General features: G+C 39.6%; 2 protein-coding genes across 5 annotated transcripts in view; one reads left to right on the top strand and one right to left on the bottom strand.

Annotated features, from left to right (window-relative positions):
- The window catches only part of LOC127655754 (mRNA export factor GLE1-like), a 160,084-nt gene that overhangs the window by 14,707 nt on the left and 127,877 nt on the right, over positions 1-17,500 (bottom strand). The gene's annotated exons all lie outside the window — the stretch shown is intronic.
- Positions 1-17,500, top strand: part of LOC127655736 (mannosyl-oligosaccharide 1,2-alpha-mannosidase IA-like) — a 271,337-nt gene that overhangs the window by 244,134 nt on the left and 9,703 nt on the right. For both annotated transcript variants that reach the window (XM_052143702.1, XM_052143703.1), the window contains exons 8-10: positions 1,212-1,327; positions 4,002-4,221; positions 17,404-17,500. The exon at positions 17,404-17,500 is cut by the window's right edge and continues 76 nt beyond it. In XM_052143702.1, the coding sequence (XP_051999662.1) occupies positions 1,212-1,327; positions 4,002-4,221; positions 17,404-17,500 (433 nt within the window). The remainder of the gene's footprint in view (positions 1-1,211; positions 1,328-4,001; positions 4,222-17,403) is intronic.

Below are 17,500 nucleotides of genomic sequence, written 5' to 3'. Positions count from 1 at the left end.
ATCACGGCATGTAATATATATATATATATATATATATATATATATATATATATATATATATATATATAATGCTCAAATGAATAATTCACCCCAAAGAAATGTCATTATTTACTCACCCTAATGCGGTTCCAAACCCGTATACTCAGGGGGATTTTCCACACAACAACAGTTCATAGTGACCACGACTGTCAAGTCCAAAAAAGCTTCATGAAAGTAGACCACAAGGTCTTCAGAAGTCATACAATAGCTAAACAGATGGAAATTTTGGTTGTTATTCACTGAAAATCTCCTCCTTGTTTTGTTTGGTTTAGACGTGAACCAGTGGTATTTGGCACCAAATATGTCAAATCTGACGTGGCATGTCAACGCGCCATCTTTAACTCTTAAAGCTAATGATTTGAGAGTTTCAACAGAGGGGAAGATTATCAGTGAATAACAACTGTAGGTTGTAAATTGGGGTCTGTTCCACACCAGGGCTGGACTGGGAATAGATATCGGCCCGGGATTTTACATAGCAATCTAATGAGAATCAACTTTGAGATTAGTGTGAATTACAACAACAACAACAACAACAAAAACTACTACAACAACTTTTAAATGGTCATTATTATTATACAGCTGTCTGGAATACTCAAATGTGATTGGTCAATCAAGGTATATAATATAATATATAATGCTCAAATGAATAGTTCACCCAAATAAATGTAATTATGTCATTATTTACTCACCCTCATGCGGTTCCAAACCCGTATACTCAGGGGGATTTTCCACACAACAACAGTTCATAGTGACCATGACTGTCAAGTCCAAAAAAGCTTCATGAAAATAGACCATAAGGTCTTCAGAAGTCATACAATTGCTAAACAGATGGAAATTTTGGTCATTATTCACTGAAAATCTCCTCCTTGTCTTGTTTGGTTTGGACGTGAACCAGTGGCATTTGGCACCAAATATGTCAAATAAGACGTGGCATGTCAACGCGCCATATTTAACTCTTAAAGCAACAAAAGCATGAAAATTATGTCACAATGCAAAAAAATCTTAACTGCTTTAACATAAATCACCATTATGCAAAATATGTCTGCTTTGTCTTTTTATTTTTGGGGGTGAAATGTGACCTGGACATATCTATGTGGGATTCACCCGTATCTAGTTTGTCTGTCTGTGATTCTGGGTTTGTTTTAAATGTTTTCTCACTCTCTGTTTCTCAGATCACGTCTCTATCGGCGGTCTCGGGGACAGTTTCTATGAGTACCTGATCAAATCTTACCTGATGTCAGACAAGACCGATGAGGAGGCAAAAACGATGTACTACAGCGCTATGGAGGTTTGAAAACATCATTGATACTTGAGACTTTATTGACAAATATTACATAATGCTCAAATGAATAGTTCCCCCAAAAAAATTCTAATTATGTCATTATTTACCCTAATGCGGTTCCAAACCCGTATACTCAGGGGGATTTTACTCACAACAACAGTTCATAGTGACCATGACTGTCAAGTCCAAAAAAGCTTCATGAAAGTAGACCACAAGGTATTCAGAAGTCATACAATTGCTAAACAGATGGAAATTTTGGTCGTTATTCACTGAAAATCTCCTCCTTGCTATGTTTGGTTTGGACGTGAACCAGTGGCATTTGGCACCAATATGTCAAATCTGACGTGGCATGTCAACGCGCCATCTTTAACTGTTAAAGCAAATGATTTGATAGATTCAACAGAGGGGAAGATTATCAGTGAATAACGACCAAAGGTTGTAAATTTGGGTCTGTTCCACACCAGGGCTGGACTAGGAATAGATATCGGCCCGGTATTTTACATAGCAACTGGCTTTTGTTGAGCAGGGGTGATGGGTGTTTGGGTTGAGCCAAAAGTTGATGAGCGGGGGGTGTTTGCTGTCCTTTTCTGCATATCGTGGCACCATTTTGTGGTCCGTTCTGCATAACACGCTAGCTCGTTTTAGCTTATCGCAGCCCGTTTCGCGTCCGACCCTCCGACCTGCTCGGTTCTCCCGATGGCCAGTCCGCCCCAGATCGGCCCCAAAGTGCGTCTGCCCACCGGGAAAATGCCCGGTATGCCAGGATACCAGTCCAGCCCTGGTTCCACACGTAAAGCTATCGTTTCAATTCTGTAAACTTGTCATCATGTCAAGTCGCATGGACTACTTTCACGGTGCTTTAATGCCGTGTTTTGTTCGTTTTCTTTTATGAATGTACTCTTATAGGCTACGTTTATTTTATCTTTATAGCTAGCTGTGAAATTAGTATTTAGAAATCGCATTTTATATTATTTTTATGCTAAATATCGTTGCAAAAAAAGAAGTGTGCATCTGCACCGATAGTACACATGCAATAATGACTTTAATTGTGGGTTGATTAGATTCGTTTAAGATTAGATTCACCTCACGCTCGTGTTCATACTGATCAGAGAGGAGAAATCTAACACCGATACGGAGAAAGCGAACACGTTTTCACTTATACCCATCTCACTTAATTAACATATCAGCTTTTCATTAGATGTTGCCCTCTGACGAACGAGGGCTGCCAAGATGTTAATTACATTTAACCGGAGAGTGCAGTTTTATCAGTGTAATGTTAGAATATATCATGTCTTTAAGATGTTCTTAATGTTAAAGGGAGGATTTTTGCTCTGTTTACAGCTTGCAATTAAACGTGTCCACAGTTCCTGTGTTAAACTAGCTTCTGATGATCGTGCTTCAATGATCTACTCGTTTCACAGAGAATCTTGTTGAATGAACGTTGTGAGGTTGTAAAGCTGAACAGACATGCTAACGATCATGCGAGATAGCCGGCACTGTTTTGTGCAGCACTAAAGAGTAAAAACTAGAAACACAGATAGAAGAGACAGATCTCCGTAGACCGTTTCTCTCTGGCAGATTTATACACCTTCATGTGTACAGTCCCGATTGAATGTCAGTGAGGCTTGACTTCAGTTCAGCAGTGCAGACTGTGTCTTTTACTATACATAAAACATTTCATGCATAAATGTGGGCAGCTAAGGCAATATGTGCATATTGTTCCCGTTTTATATGTGCATAGATTTCAGGTTCATCCAGCATCACCTTGATTTAAAAACACTTTCCAAATCTGACGGATGCGCGTTATAGAGGTGCAGGGAGCGTTTTTACGTTTTTACTAAACTAAAAAGTTGGACGTATCAAACCCTGAGTGATCTATAAACTATTACCATAGGGTGCAACTGTTGATCCGGTCGTAAAATCCCTTTTATTTTTTCTATAGAGGAATATTTTATGTTATTTTATCCCCTTTTCTCTCCAATTTGGAACGCCCAATTCCCAATGTGCTCTAAGTCCTCGTGGTGGCGTAGTGAGTCAATCCGGGTGGCGGAGGACGAATCTCAGTTGCCTCCGCGTCTGACACTGTCGATCCGCGCATCTTATCAGGTGACTTGTTGAGTGCGTTGCCACGGAGATGTAGCGCATGTGGAGGCTTCACGCTATTCTCCGCGGCATCCATGCACAACTCACCACGCGCCACACCGAGATCTTCAAAAATCTTCTTAAAAAACAAAATGAAGACAAGAGTTCTTGGATAAATTCTAAGGTTTTTGAAAGATGATATCTAGCTATAAACATTGACGGTTTACAAAACAAAGGGTGAGAACATGCTTAGGAAGTCAAAATATTTGTAATAATGTTTCGTGAATCCGGCCCCTGAAGTGTATTTACCATCAGGGCTGGACTGGTAATCTGGCATACCGGGCATTTTCCCGGTGGGCCGGCGCACCTTGGGGCCGATCAGGGGTGGAATGGCCATCGGAAGAACAGAGCGGGGCGGTGCATCGGCTGCGAAGCGTGCCGAATGGAACGCGATAAGCAAAAATGAGCCGCCGCGTTATGCAGAACGGACCACAAAACGGCGACGCGATATGCAGAAAAGGAAAGCAAACCCCTCCGCCCCCCCGTCCACCCTGTTCCCAGTCCAGCCCTGTTTATCATGGTTATATGTCATTCTCAGGCCATTGAGACTAACCTGGTCCAGAAGTCTCCTGGTGGATTGACGTACGTGGCGGAGTGGAGGGGAGGCATTCTGGATCATAAGATGGGGCACCTGGCCTGTTTCTCGGGTGGTATGATCGGCATCGGTGCTGATGATGGACCTCCAGAGAAGCGACAGCACTTCCTGGATCTGGCAGCAGAAATCACGCACACCTGCCACGAGTCCTACAGCCGCTCAAGTGAGTTCAGTTAAAGAGAGTGTTTAATACCTCTAGTGACTTTTAACGTTAAAATACTTCCGTCTATCCCAGCTTAATAGACAACTATAAGCAGTGATGGGCGGATTACTTGTGAATTGTAATCAGGTACTAATTACAAATTACATGACAAAAAAGCAATAAGTAATGTCATTTCATTGGATTACATTTGGGGGTTCGTAATGTAATAAGATTACATTTGGATTACTTTTGGAGTATTTTCGGATTACATTTGGATTACTTTTGGAGTACTTTAAACCTAATTCTATTTTATTTTATGTCACATGCATAAACATCAAGAAAAACATAGAGAAAATTACAAAGAGGATGAAAATGTTTTCCATTGTGTACCCTGCGGGCAGGACCCTTAGAGGTGGCATCCGCTATATCCTTTGAAGCAATTCATTTTCTGTCCTTATGCTGAACTTCTTTGAGGCCGATTCTATGGGAGGATTGTATCTTGTTCCAAACTCATGCTCCGAATTGACAGACGAGGCACTGTCTGGCTGATTTGTACTTCTATACTGGCATCATCTTTCAGTGATTTACTGTCAAGAAAGCTGCGTAGAGTAATACACAGTACTGTGCAAAAGTTTTGATGTTTCACTTATGCACTTATGATGTTTCACAAAAGCATTTGTCTTAGAATGGTTATTGATATCTTCAGCTTTAGTGTGTCAATAGGAAAATACATTATAGACTCCCAAACATTCTTTTTGCAAATAGAAAAGAATAGAAGAACAGGGAGCCCTGCAACAGATGGCATGGCCCACAGAAAGCCCCCCTCTGAACATCAAGTCAGTCTGGGATTATATGAAGAGACAGAAGTAACATAGACAGCCTAAATATATAGAAGAACTGTGGCGAATTCTCCAAAAAGCTTGAACGTCCTCTCTGCCAACAACCAAGACAAACTGTGTCCAGGTGTATCCAGGAGAACTGGTGCCGTTTTGAAGGCAAAGATGGTCACACCGAATACTGACATGGCTAGTATGATCTGGACCGCATTACCGCTGGGACTGTCTAATCTTAGAGAACAGTGCTGAACTGAGGAAATGTCACGTCTGTTACTCTGAGGCCTAGTCCTTGGATAAAAGCGTCTGCCAAATGCATAAATATAAATGTAAATGTAGTCCACACTAATACGTTTCGTTTGAAAGCGCATCTATTTCTCTCCGTTTTGGCCTTCCGTCCGCACTGAGACGGCGTTTTTGTCCACGAAAACGGAGCTTTTTGTATACGCACTCCAAAGTGGATACATTTGAAAATGCCGTTTTCGCGTTGCAGTGTGGACTGTGAAAACGGATGCTTTGGAAAACAATGATGCATTTATAGTCATGTGATCTATCCAACCAAAACAATCAAGATTTAAGTGTTTTCATACGTTTCATTGTGGACGAGCAACTTTTGGAAAACACTTGAAAACATTATGTAGACGTAGCCTGAGCGAGAACAAAAGAAGTGGTCTGAATGACTTCACGCAATTATTTCGGCACGTCCTGGGATTCTAAACCAACTTGGCCCTCTCATTGGAATTCAATAGCCCATTATGGGGCAGCTGTGGCTCAGGTGGTGGAGTGGGTTGTCCACTAATTGCAGGGTTGGCGGTTCGATTCCCGGCCCACATGACTCCACATGCCGAAGTGTCCTTGGGCAAGAGACTGAACCCCAAGTCGCTCCCAATGGCAGACTAGCGCCTTGCATAGCAGCTCTGCCGCCATTGGTGTATGAGTGTGTGTGTGAATGGGTGATTGGGACACAGTGTAAAGCCCTTTGGTAACCTCTAAGGTTTAAAAAAAAGTGCTATATAAGTGCAGACCATTTACCATTATTGCCTACCACCTTCTCTCCAGTTGCATGATGTAGATGATTGTGTTTTAGCTTATTCTACTCATAACATATCGTGTTTCTGAGCTGTTAAAGCGAGTTCCACTATGTTGCTTAAATCAGTTAAACGGCATTGTATGCCAGTTTTACTAGTATTATTATTATTATCATCAGAGAATGTGCAAGATTTTATACCTAAACTGGACCTCGTCAGAATCTAGGCTCATTCGCAAGATGCTGATTTTCTTAGACTTTCTGAAACTTGGTTAAACAAATCCATCACAAACAAGGATATTGCTATAAAGGTTAGTACTGTCTTTACACGTGACCACCCTAGGAATGGTGGTGGCATTGCAATCTATGTAAGAAATTAATTCAATACCAGGGTAGTAGCTGCATCATCAATAACCAAACAGTTTGAATTCTTAGCTCTGAACGCAGAGATTTCAATGGATGCAACTCTGACATTGATTGGCTGTTGTAGACCCCCTTCATCAAGCTCTGAATCTCTAACTTCACTAACTCAACAACTATCACAAATGGATTTTAAGTAAGTTCTTCTAGTGGGTGATCTTAATTGGGATTGGCTGTCTTCTGTTTCTGATCATTTGAAATGTGTGTGTGATTCTTTGAATTGAACTGGTTTAATTGACAGTCCTACTTATTTAAATTGACACCGTGATCAATGTGTCATTGCTGCTGTGAGGAATACTAAGCGCCCACAGTTCAGACCGCAAATTATTTTAAAACGAGATAGAGAAGACTTTGTGGAACAAGCCTTTCATCGTGATCTGCACCAGTGTGATTGGCATCTAATTACTTTTATTGATGATGTGGAAACAGCTTGAACATGTTTACACTGTGGCTTTATTAATTTAGTAAGCAAACATGCCCCAGTTGGTAAATATAGAGTTAAGGCATGAAACAACCCATGGTTTACTCCAGAGATGTCTGACTTACTGCAAGAAAGAAATGTGGCCTGGGCAAATGCCAGAAATACAGAGGCAGAGTCAGATTGGGCTCTTTTTAGGAAGCTGCACAATCTTTGCACGTCTTGTATTAAAAGAGTTTTTTGCTCTCTGAAACATCGAGAAATTTTATATTGTTATATGTTCATATACTCACAGTCTTATGACTGATATGGCATTGGAACAATCTGGAGATGTTGCACACAATTTTATCCATCATCAAGTTTAATTTGTCCCATTTACTGCGGACGAAGTTAATGGTAAGTGGTCTGCTCTTATATAGCGCCTTTTTGACATTAGCGGTATTCAACACGCTTACACTGCGTCTCATTCACACATTCATACACCAATGGTGGCAGAGCTGCTATGTAAGGTGCTAGCCTGCCATTGGGAGCAACTTGGGGTTCAGTGTCTTGTCCAAGGACACTTCGGCATGTGGAGACGTGTGGGCCGGGAATCGAACCGCCAACCCTGCGATTAGTGGCCGACCCGCTCTACCACCGGAGCCACTGCTGCCCTGTGCCAACTTGACCATACTAGGCCCTGATAATCTTGCAACTTGCTGCTGAATTTATTGCTGAACCTTTGGCTTATTTCCGCCTATGTGCTCCCTCTTTTTAAAGGTGGGTATTATTCCGTTATGAATAATTATTGGCCTGTTTGGAAAGATAAATATTTGAACAACTGAAGCAGTTTATGGAAACAAGTTGTATTTGGTCTAATTTCCAGTTTGGTTTTATAAAACCACACAGTACTATCACAGCTGCCGTAAAGGTGACCAGTGATATTATTGAAGCCTTAGATAGTAAAAAGACTTGTACAGCCCTTTTCCTTGATCTCTCTAAGGCTTTTGACACCATTGATCACTGCATCTTGTTAAAGAGACTTCAGAGTATAGGGCTGTCCAGTAAAGCTGTTGGTTGGCGTGACAATTACCTATCCAACAGAACTCAATGTGTGCAAAAAGGTAGCTCAAATTCAGCTGTATTACCTGTTATCAAGGGAGTTCCCCAGGGGTCAGTTTTAGGTCCAGTTTAATTTTATATATATATAAATAATAGTTGTGATAATATAAGGCTAAGTGTCATCTTTATGGTAAATGGTCTGCACTTATATAGCACCTGTTTAACCGTAGCAGTGTTCAAAGCACTTTACACTGTGACTCATTCACCCATTCACACACCAGTGACGGCAGAGCTGCATGCAAGGTGCTAGCCTAACATTGGGAGCAACTTGGGGTTCAGTGTCTTGCCCAAGGACACTTCGTCATGTGGAGTCATGTGGGCCGGGAATCGAACCGCCAACCCTGCGATTAGCAGCCGACCCGCTCTACCACCTGAGCCCAGTCCAGTCACAATTAATTATCTTTTCAAATACAAAAGTTTCATCATCACACCTTATAGCTATTGTAAAATTGAACCTGTTACAAATGATAAGTACCTGGGCATTGTACTCGATAACCAGTTGTCATTTAAGTCTCATATTAATCACATTGTTTTGAAACCCAAACTGAAATTAGGCTTTTTTTTTTAGAAATAGATCTTCTTTTTCTGTTAATGCCAGAAAGTACCTGGTGTTTGCCCATATTACACAGGTATATTACACATATACCTAGACACCCTTTTTCTTAGTGCCTTATGTTTTATTACTGGTTGTGGTTATCAAACCCACCATTGTTCTCTCTATGCTAAGGCTGAACTGTATTCACGACGGCGATTACACTGGTACTGGTTGATTTGTAAATCAATATGTGGCCTGTCTCCAATTTACTTTTCATCTATTATCTCTGTAAAACATGAACCTTATAATCTTCTTACTTGCTGTTCCCCGTGTTAGTTCTTCGTAGGGTAAAAAAGGCTTTAAGTTTAATGTCCCAAAAACATGGAACGACTTATAGGACTATTTAAAACATACTGTGTTCCCTCTACTGGCTGATTTTGGCACTTGTTGACTAACAACATTGAGGATAGCCAAGTTGGAAATTGCCTTTGTTATATTTGACTGGAATTGGTCATTGTTTTGTTCTGTCCCCTTTTGATTGTTTTAGTTTTTGGCAGGGGGTGAGGGTGTAAATTGTACTTTCATATTATGTTATGTGTCATTTGTGTCAGTGCTGCTTTGTTAGCAGGTCACTCTTGTAAAAGAGATTGTACCTCAGTTCGTTTTATCCTGTTTATATAAAGGTTACTACTTAGTACTACTATTGCGCGTCGGGGAAAGAATATAATGATATTGATATGAAAATGATCAATACATCATTAACAACTTAATATGTTAAAATGTAAACATGTAATCTATAAAACAAGTACCTGTAGTCTTATTATGAGTATTTTAAAAATGCAATTTAGTCAAGTTACAAGTACTTAATTTTTGTAATTGTATTACATAATCCAGATTACATGTAATCCGTTACTACCCAGCACTGACTATAAGGTTGATTTACCAAAAAAGTATAAACACTGAGGCTGAATCAATGTCACTTGGGGGGGGGGAATTAATTTAAACATAATACATGTTTATTTTTGGATCACCGTCAATGAGGAAACATGCTTTTTGAACATATAATGATGTAGCTCTACCATAGACTGTGAAGATGGACGACGCCCCTTCGCTCTTTTCCATTGGTGAGAACTGAAGCCGCCAGTGTCCCAATATGGCGCTGACATCTTGGGACTTGAGTCTGCGCAGTTGCGATTTCGGGACCAGACCTACGCAGTAGTGAGCAGGAAGTAAAGCCGCGAAATCAAGGCCCCGCTCTCACTCTCGCTGAATCAATCGCAAGCAAACGCCCCTGCACTTTTGACTTATGACGGTGTGAAATAATTAATTATAGAAATTTAGATATTACATTTAAAGCTCCAATCTCCTCAGACATCCGAAGATCCCGAAAAAAAGTCAGTTGGTGCTTCAGTGACTACTTCACTCAGAGAACCTGTCAATCAGAGCTGTCAATCATGATGTCACAGCAGCGTTTTTATAGCATCAAATAACTAAAAACAAACTTATTTTGAAAACAAACACTTGAAATGACATCAACGTGATAGAAACGACAGTAAATGACAGAAACTATCTTTGGAAAAAAGATATGTGAAGTGTAATTTAATGGTTTAGTTGGTCTCACGTCCCGTTGAGTAACATGGGGAGGAGGGGTTTATGACCTATACCAGGACCAGTCACCGGGGGGCGATCGAGATGTTTTTTCTTCACTTTTGAGGGCTTGTGCGGCACACTTGAGCTCTACCAACAGAGGCTGACAAAGTGATGCTAACAAGCCAATAAATCAACAGTCTGATTTCTAGAAGTAAAAATCCCATAATTATTTTCTATAGGCAAATTGATTATTAACAATAACTTATAAACGTTTAAAGACAGACCTACCGGGAGCTCTGAGGTTGTTAATTGTGTCACTATTTTTTAAAACATTGTGTTACTACCTATGAGTCTAAGAGAAAGAGCGACCAATCAGAGGATCGCTGCGAACAAAGTGCGCCAAAAGAGCTCTGCAGCGACCGTCCACTCCCATGATGCACTTCCTACACTCTTAAACTAATATACAAGGTTGGGAAAGTTACTTTTAAAAAGTATTCCGCTACAGATTACATGCTGTAAAATATCATTTGTAATGTATTCTGTTAGATTACTCAAGGTCAGTAACGTAATCTAAATACTTTGGATTACTTCTTCAGCACTGGCACATTTTTTCACTTGTTTTGACTATAAAGTAAGAAAATAAACTTCACTGTAAAAATACATTTTCAGAAAAAAAGTCTAAATATATTGGCACTCAAGTAAATTAATCATGTTTTAAGGATTTTTTGATTTAGTTTTTTTTTACAGAAAAACAATATTTAAATTATCATTAAAAATAAAATTATTAACAACATCCTTTTCTGATCGTATGTGGATTCTGTTCATATAATCAGGCCGAAAATATATTATGTGTAGCTTTCTATATGATGCTAAAGGCTACATTGGTTAGCATTTCTTGTAAAAATGACCTAATCGCATTAAAAACATTGACAAGGCATGTAATTGTGTATTTATTGGTTTTTGTGAAGCTGTAGAAACATGATGTATCTACTCTATTAATTTTCCAAGAGAAAGTTTCTCAATGATGTTATATTCACCTTTTCACTCACAAAATGAAGCAAATCTTAAAGAGCACCGTAATGGGGTTATGGAAATGGAGGTGGCGAGAACCCGGCTTGACAATATAAATTATATTTAATAAAGAACTTAAACCAAAAGACACACACATAGGACAGACAGCTGCCCGTAAACGCTCTCTCTGTGTCGCACCACCGTCCGCAGTCGGCCTTTATCTCTCTCGAAGGCTTGATTAGCCTGATAGTGGACTGGGTGTGTAGATTCACGATTCCTCCTTCGTTCTCTCAGGCCGGGGAGCCCCCGGCATGACGTACACCCCCCTCATTCCCTGGGGGAGGACATGCCTTACCCACCCTCTAACGGACGACAGCAGGACCTCCCCAGGTGGACTGGAGGTCCCGCCGCGTTCTCAGGGAACAGAAGGGGTCTCCCCCGCCCTTGGCAGCGGTTCTCCTGCTCCAGGCGGTCGGCCGGGAGCCCCTCCCCGCTCACATCCTCTCTTAACCCTGGCACATTTAGCGGCTGGTAGGGGTCTACCCCCGCCCCTGGCAGCGGCCCTGAACGCTCCAGGTGGTCAGCTACTAGCCCCTTCTCCCCTCGCACAAGGTGGCCGTTCCTCCGCTTCCAGGCGGCTGGGCTCCTCCGTCCCCCGGTAGATGGCCGCGGCTGCTCCATTGGGGTGGATGGTAGCAGCGAGAACTACACTACGGCGTATCCCTCCTCCTTCCCGGGTCTTCGGCACCAGTGTAACGGGAGTTATGGAAAAGGAGGCGGCGAGAACCGGCTTGACAACATGAATGATATTTAACACCTTATACCCGCAGGGGGGCGTGGGCGGGCCGTGGGGGCGTGTTTATAATTTTATTACCTTTGTTTTATAACAAATATTCAATCAACTATCATAAACTATGCATCATTTGAAAGCTAAAACACTCAAGAATCACGTTCTGAACTTGTTTTTGCAATCAATACACCAGAGAGGAAAGGGTTCAATAAAATGCTGACAGACCGACCCTGTAAATATGAACAAAATGAACGGCAATACTCATCTTTCATCTCCTATGGTTCAGATCAGTTCGGACGAATCCAAGAAACACCAGCATACATTTCAATGTAAGGGTCTACTCTTCAAAATGCATCCCACTTTTTAATCCAAAACAACAAAAAATAGGGAAAAAAGGAAATATCCTCCTCATTTTTCATGAGCTTCCAGTTAGAGTAATCCATCATGTTCACTTTCAATGAAATATCGATTCTAATTTGTATTCCAATGTTCAAAAACCATCTCTCCCCGTAGTTTGGACTGTTTCCGATAAAATGAGCCATTCCCTGTTTCTCTCCTTCAATCACAGGCTCTGTAATGACCAAAATATGAAGGGAGCGCACCAACAGGCTGCGGGACCTGTCACTCTCGCACCTCGGTTTTTGATTGGATAAAAGCCACCCAATGTCTGATCAGCAAAATTTTGATGGATGGGAGTATTAACCAACTAAAACACGATTGCAGTGATTGACAGTTTGCTTAGTTTACCTCAGAAGATCTGTCTAATACATAGGTCTAATACAAGTGCGTCCACTCGTGCGCTCTTCGTCATTTTACGCACAGCGCGCACAGTTTTTACCATTGTTTTGCTACACAGAGCTCGTTTCAACGCGCAGATTTATTCTAACATTATATCTAACAATCTACATCATGGATCGTCGACTGAAGAGGAGTTTTTGTGGTGTTGAGAGTGTTTTGGAGGAGTTAATGAGGAGTAGCGACGAAGAACAGCAGAAAGACGCAGAAACAGACATCTTAGACAGAGAGAGCACGGTGTCGAGTGTCGATTCGGCTGAAGAGGAGATGTTTCTCCATGGACTCGATCCCGTATTAGATCGGTAAGTTGAAACACATCGTCTTGAGTTTTTATGTTTATGAAGTATTGGCAGTTTTTCTGTTCATATCATGTTTTTGATTATAAAATGACTAGCAAAGACACGAGGCTACACGAGTAGCTAGGTGATAGCTGTATATTATACATAAAGACATAATATTTATATCACACACACACACATTCTATTTATGATGCATATAATATAACAAAAATATCTTTATCTTTATCTTTCCTGTCTTTCAGTGGCTTTGGTTTCCAGTTGGTAACAAACCTTGTTAGTGACTGCCTTGGATCAACATAAATACTGTAAATACTGTAATTGCTTTTTTTTCTTTAGTAATTGGATATTTATTATAATTATCAGTTTATTGTAATTTATTTGAGTAAAAAACACTGTTGCAATTACAAATGTTGTTTTCTTTTTATATAATTTATTAATTAGTTGTAAAACGATCACTTTTGAAATGCATACATGAAGTGAGTTTTTTTTGTTTCACTGTTTTTGCTATCAGAATTGTTCAAAATAAAGAGTATTTTGTTAAAATGTTAAAATGTTGTGCTGAAATCATTTTTTCTTGTGTGGTTTGATGAGCAGAACAGTTCTGAATTGATATACATGTATGTAGTATGTAGTGTTTACTCCTTATGTCATTTGGTTACCAGATGTCCATTTGGAGTCTCCAACTGGCCTTTTGGAAAGGACGCCTAGACTTTCCCTGAATAAAAGCTTACAGAAACTACATTTTTGGGAGTATCATCTTCAAATTTGAATCAGAACATGGTCAGACATTCAGTTTTATCTTTATGGTGTTTTCAGGCCTTTAACATAGAAGTCTGATACATTTTTCCCTAAATGAAGTTCATTCATAGAAATCGTGAGTCACTTTCATGTAAATTTGACCTTGTTTTACTCTGTTCCTATGCTACTTTTGAATTAATATGACTCTTGGGTAACAAAGTTTCAAGTGTCTAGTTTAAAAAAATATCAGAGTTATGAATGTGGACCATATGGTTTAGGAGCTACAGACATTTGTATTTGGGTATGTCATTTTCAGAAAATTCTCAAAAATAGGGGTGCTGGTTAAGAGGTTAATAACGAACTTTAACCAAAAGACACAAACACACACATATGACGGACAGCTGCCCATAAACGCTCTCTCTCTGTCGCACCACCGTGAGCAGTCGGCCTTTATCCCTCTCGGAGGCTTAATTAGCCTGATAAGGGGCCAGGTGTGTAGAATCATGACCCGGCCCCGCCCTCCGCCCTGTCTCAAGCACCTAGTATGGTTTTTAAACGTTCCTTATTTTGTTATTATTGTCTCATACAATAGATTTACATGCATCCAAGGTCAAAAAACACTTTAATTTGCTCATAATTTAAATTGCAGCGTTACCTTTTTTCACAGACTCGTTTAATGATCCGTTCTAAAGGATTCATTCTAAACTCCTCCTTTCAGAGAGCATACTCTGCTCTGATTGGTCAGATGTCCCAGTCTGTTGTGATTGGTCTACCGCTTAGTGTAGTGTTTGAGGGCGGGTCAAAGCTGTTCACAAGCAGCCAATGAAGGCCAGAGGCGGGTTTTATGTTACCAAGTGACGTAGGTTAGTACAGGAGAATTACTAATGACTCGTTTCATGGGCTCAGAATCGGTTCTCTCTTTTGGGAGTCAATAACTCCATTTGTGGTGCACTAAGACGAAGTATTAAATGAAACCTGTATGAAAACAGTCATTATCAGAAACCTGTGTATGGATTATTTAGTGTCGTCTCTGTGTATTAAACTGGGAATGGCTAAAAGCAATTTAAGATTGAAAAAAATACACCCTTCACCTTTAAATCTTCTCTAAAAGGAAAATATACATCATTTAGTGTCGTGGAAGACACCAATCAGAGTGATCGTAGTTGAAGGTTGTTGCAGTTTTAGTTTGAAAATGACTTTATTTAAGAAATGAGCTCCTGTCTGATCTTAGAGAAAGAGTTGAAAGGGAATATATTCCTTTTGTCTTTATTCTTCGTGCTTCTATTAAAGAAAATCCAATCTGTTGCCGCTTAGATAGAGGAAGGTTATTGTCATACAGCGCTGGTTTCTCACACGTCAGACATAAAATAAATGAGATGAATTGTGCTGGACTTCACAACGCTCTCATCACGGGAATCCAAGAGCAGATTTAGTGTGAATGGAGTAGGGCTGACATTCTTCGGGATATCTTGTTTGATCTCATCTCTCCATTGAATTTCTGAACTCACGTCTCTCTTAAAATATAATCCACAGAGTCAATTCAATCTCGCTTCCATAGACTGAAACAATATGAGTCAATCTCACAAAACCTGTCAAGAACATGTCCCAGTTTCATCCCAAAACCAAAAACGAGAAATGATATTTTGTGGAAAGAAAATAAAAGCCTGAGCACATATTATCTAATGTACTGTAAACAATATGTCCTTTTCTTACGATAATGTGAAAACTTTAAGACTGTATGATTAAACCGGTCACACTTTTACATTAAGATTATGCGCGCTAACATTTGTAAATGTTTAAATGATACATTTGTATCATTGACTAACAATGAAGAATATATTTGTTTAGAAATGTATAAATACAAATGTACATTTATAGAAATAATATATATATATATATATATATATATATATATATATATATATATATATATATATATATATATTTTTTTTTTTTTTAATGCATTACCTAATGTTAACATATGCAGCTTTTAATTTAGAAAAAATGTCTCGGTATATGTTAAAATAATAAAAATAACCTTTGTTATTATTTAAGTGTTAAGTGCCTCCGTGTCTGAGACTGTCAATCCACGCATCTTATCACGTGACTTGTTGAGCACGTTACCGTGGAGACGTAGCATGTGTGGAGGCTCAAGCTACTCTCCGTGTCATCCAGGCACAACTCACCACACGCCCCATTGAGAGCGAGAACCACATTATAGCGACCACGAGGAGGTTACCCCATGTGACTCTAGCCTCCCTAGCAACCGGGCCAATTTGGTTGCTTAGGAGACCTGACTGGTGTCACTCAGCACGCCTCGGATTCAAACTCACGACTCCAGGTGTGATAGACAGCGCCAATACTCGCTGAGATACCCAGACCCCCCCAAAAACCTAAAAATGAAAATGTCCAGAGTTTAATTTCATGAAAATAATATTACACTAAAAATGGTCCTAAAATATTTATTCATTTTCTTTATGCAAAATAGAATTACTTATATGAATTAATACATTATTTTAATGTAATTATTTGAATTAATTTAAATATCCAAATGAATTAATAGAATTAATTCTTAATATAATGACGTATTTTTACACCAATATTTGGTGTACTGTATGCTGATTTAAAAATAACATTACTGTAATTACACTATTTTATTGTAAAATTGTAATATTGACTATTACAGTTATGAGAATAACAAAAAACTCAAAATCTGTCAAATTAAACGGTATTAGAGTAATGAGCATTGAGGGGAAAATGTGCAAATGTGTCATGATGATAATGTTCGCAATGCAAATACTGTAGGTTTCATTTTCTTTATGCAAAATATATATATTATCGATATGTTTTTCATGAGATCCACCCATATCCTGAGAACTTGCCTGTGTATGTGACACTTTAGTCTACCTGAAATCTTTTTGAATGCTTTAAATAAATCTGAGATGGCTGGAAGCTTTTGGTTTAATGAACTTCTATCTCACATTATAATATGCCTCACTGCACAGCGACGCTCAGAGAAGCTTTATATTAAACACATTTGGAGGGAGAATGCCTGCTCTGCATTAAAGGAGTGTCTCAATAATAACGACAATAATCTATCCCCTATGGCAAACCTTCTGGCACGCTGCCATCAACAGAACAGACAGCCTAGAGCGCCATTCACAATCACAAAACAACACACTTCAATATGACAGACATACCATGAAATATAGTGTAAAACACTGAAGTGGATTTATAGTTCACCAAAAACCGAACGCAAATGAAGATGTTTATTCAGGAGACTGGGGCTGGTTGTCATTTTAGATTTAAGTGGCATAATGGGATACATTTTGGTGTCTTATGTTCCGCTCTGATTTGAAAGCTTTGTGTGTTCATAAAAGACGTCCTCACAGTCTGGCTGGCGATCGTAGCATGCACAAACAACACACACACTTACAGATACTGTTTGTTTTCACTGTAAAGATAAATGCGAGAACTAATCCCATCATTTATTATGATTATCAATAGTGATAACCATAGCATTGTTTTGGCATCTCTTGGCTATATATAAGACACATGGATGCAGTTTAACTGGTTTGGTGTTGATGTGTAAAACTATGTCAAGGAACCGTTGTGTTTATATTTAAAGGTTTTTCTCTGTCAACAGCCACTAAACTCGGTCCGGAGGCGTTTCGTTTCGATGGAGGAGCTGAGGCTACCGCCACCCGCCTGAGTGACCGCTACTACATCCTGAGGCCAGAGGT

The sequence above is a fragment of the Xyrauchen texanus genome, chromosome 15, assembly GCF_025860055.1.
Source record: "Xyrauchen texanus isolate HMW12.3.18 chromosome 15, RBS_HiC_50CHRs, whole genome shotgun sequence".
Taxonomy (NCBI): Eukaryota; Metazoa; Chordata; class Actinopteri; order Cypriniformes; family Catostomidae; genus Xyrauchen; species Xyrauchen texanus.
The sequence above is the reverse complement of the archived record's forward strand: the minus strand, read 5'-3'. Positions and strand labels throughout refer to the sequence as shown.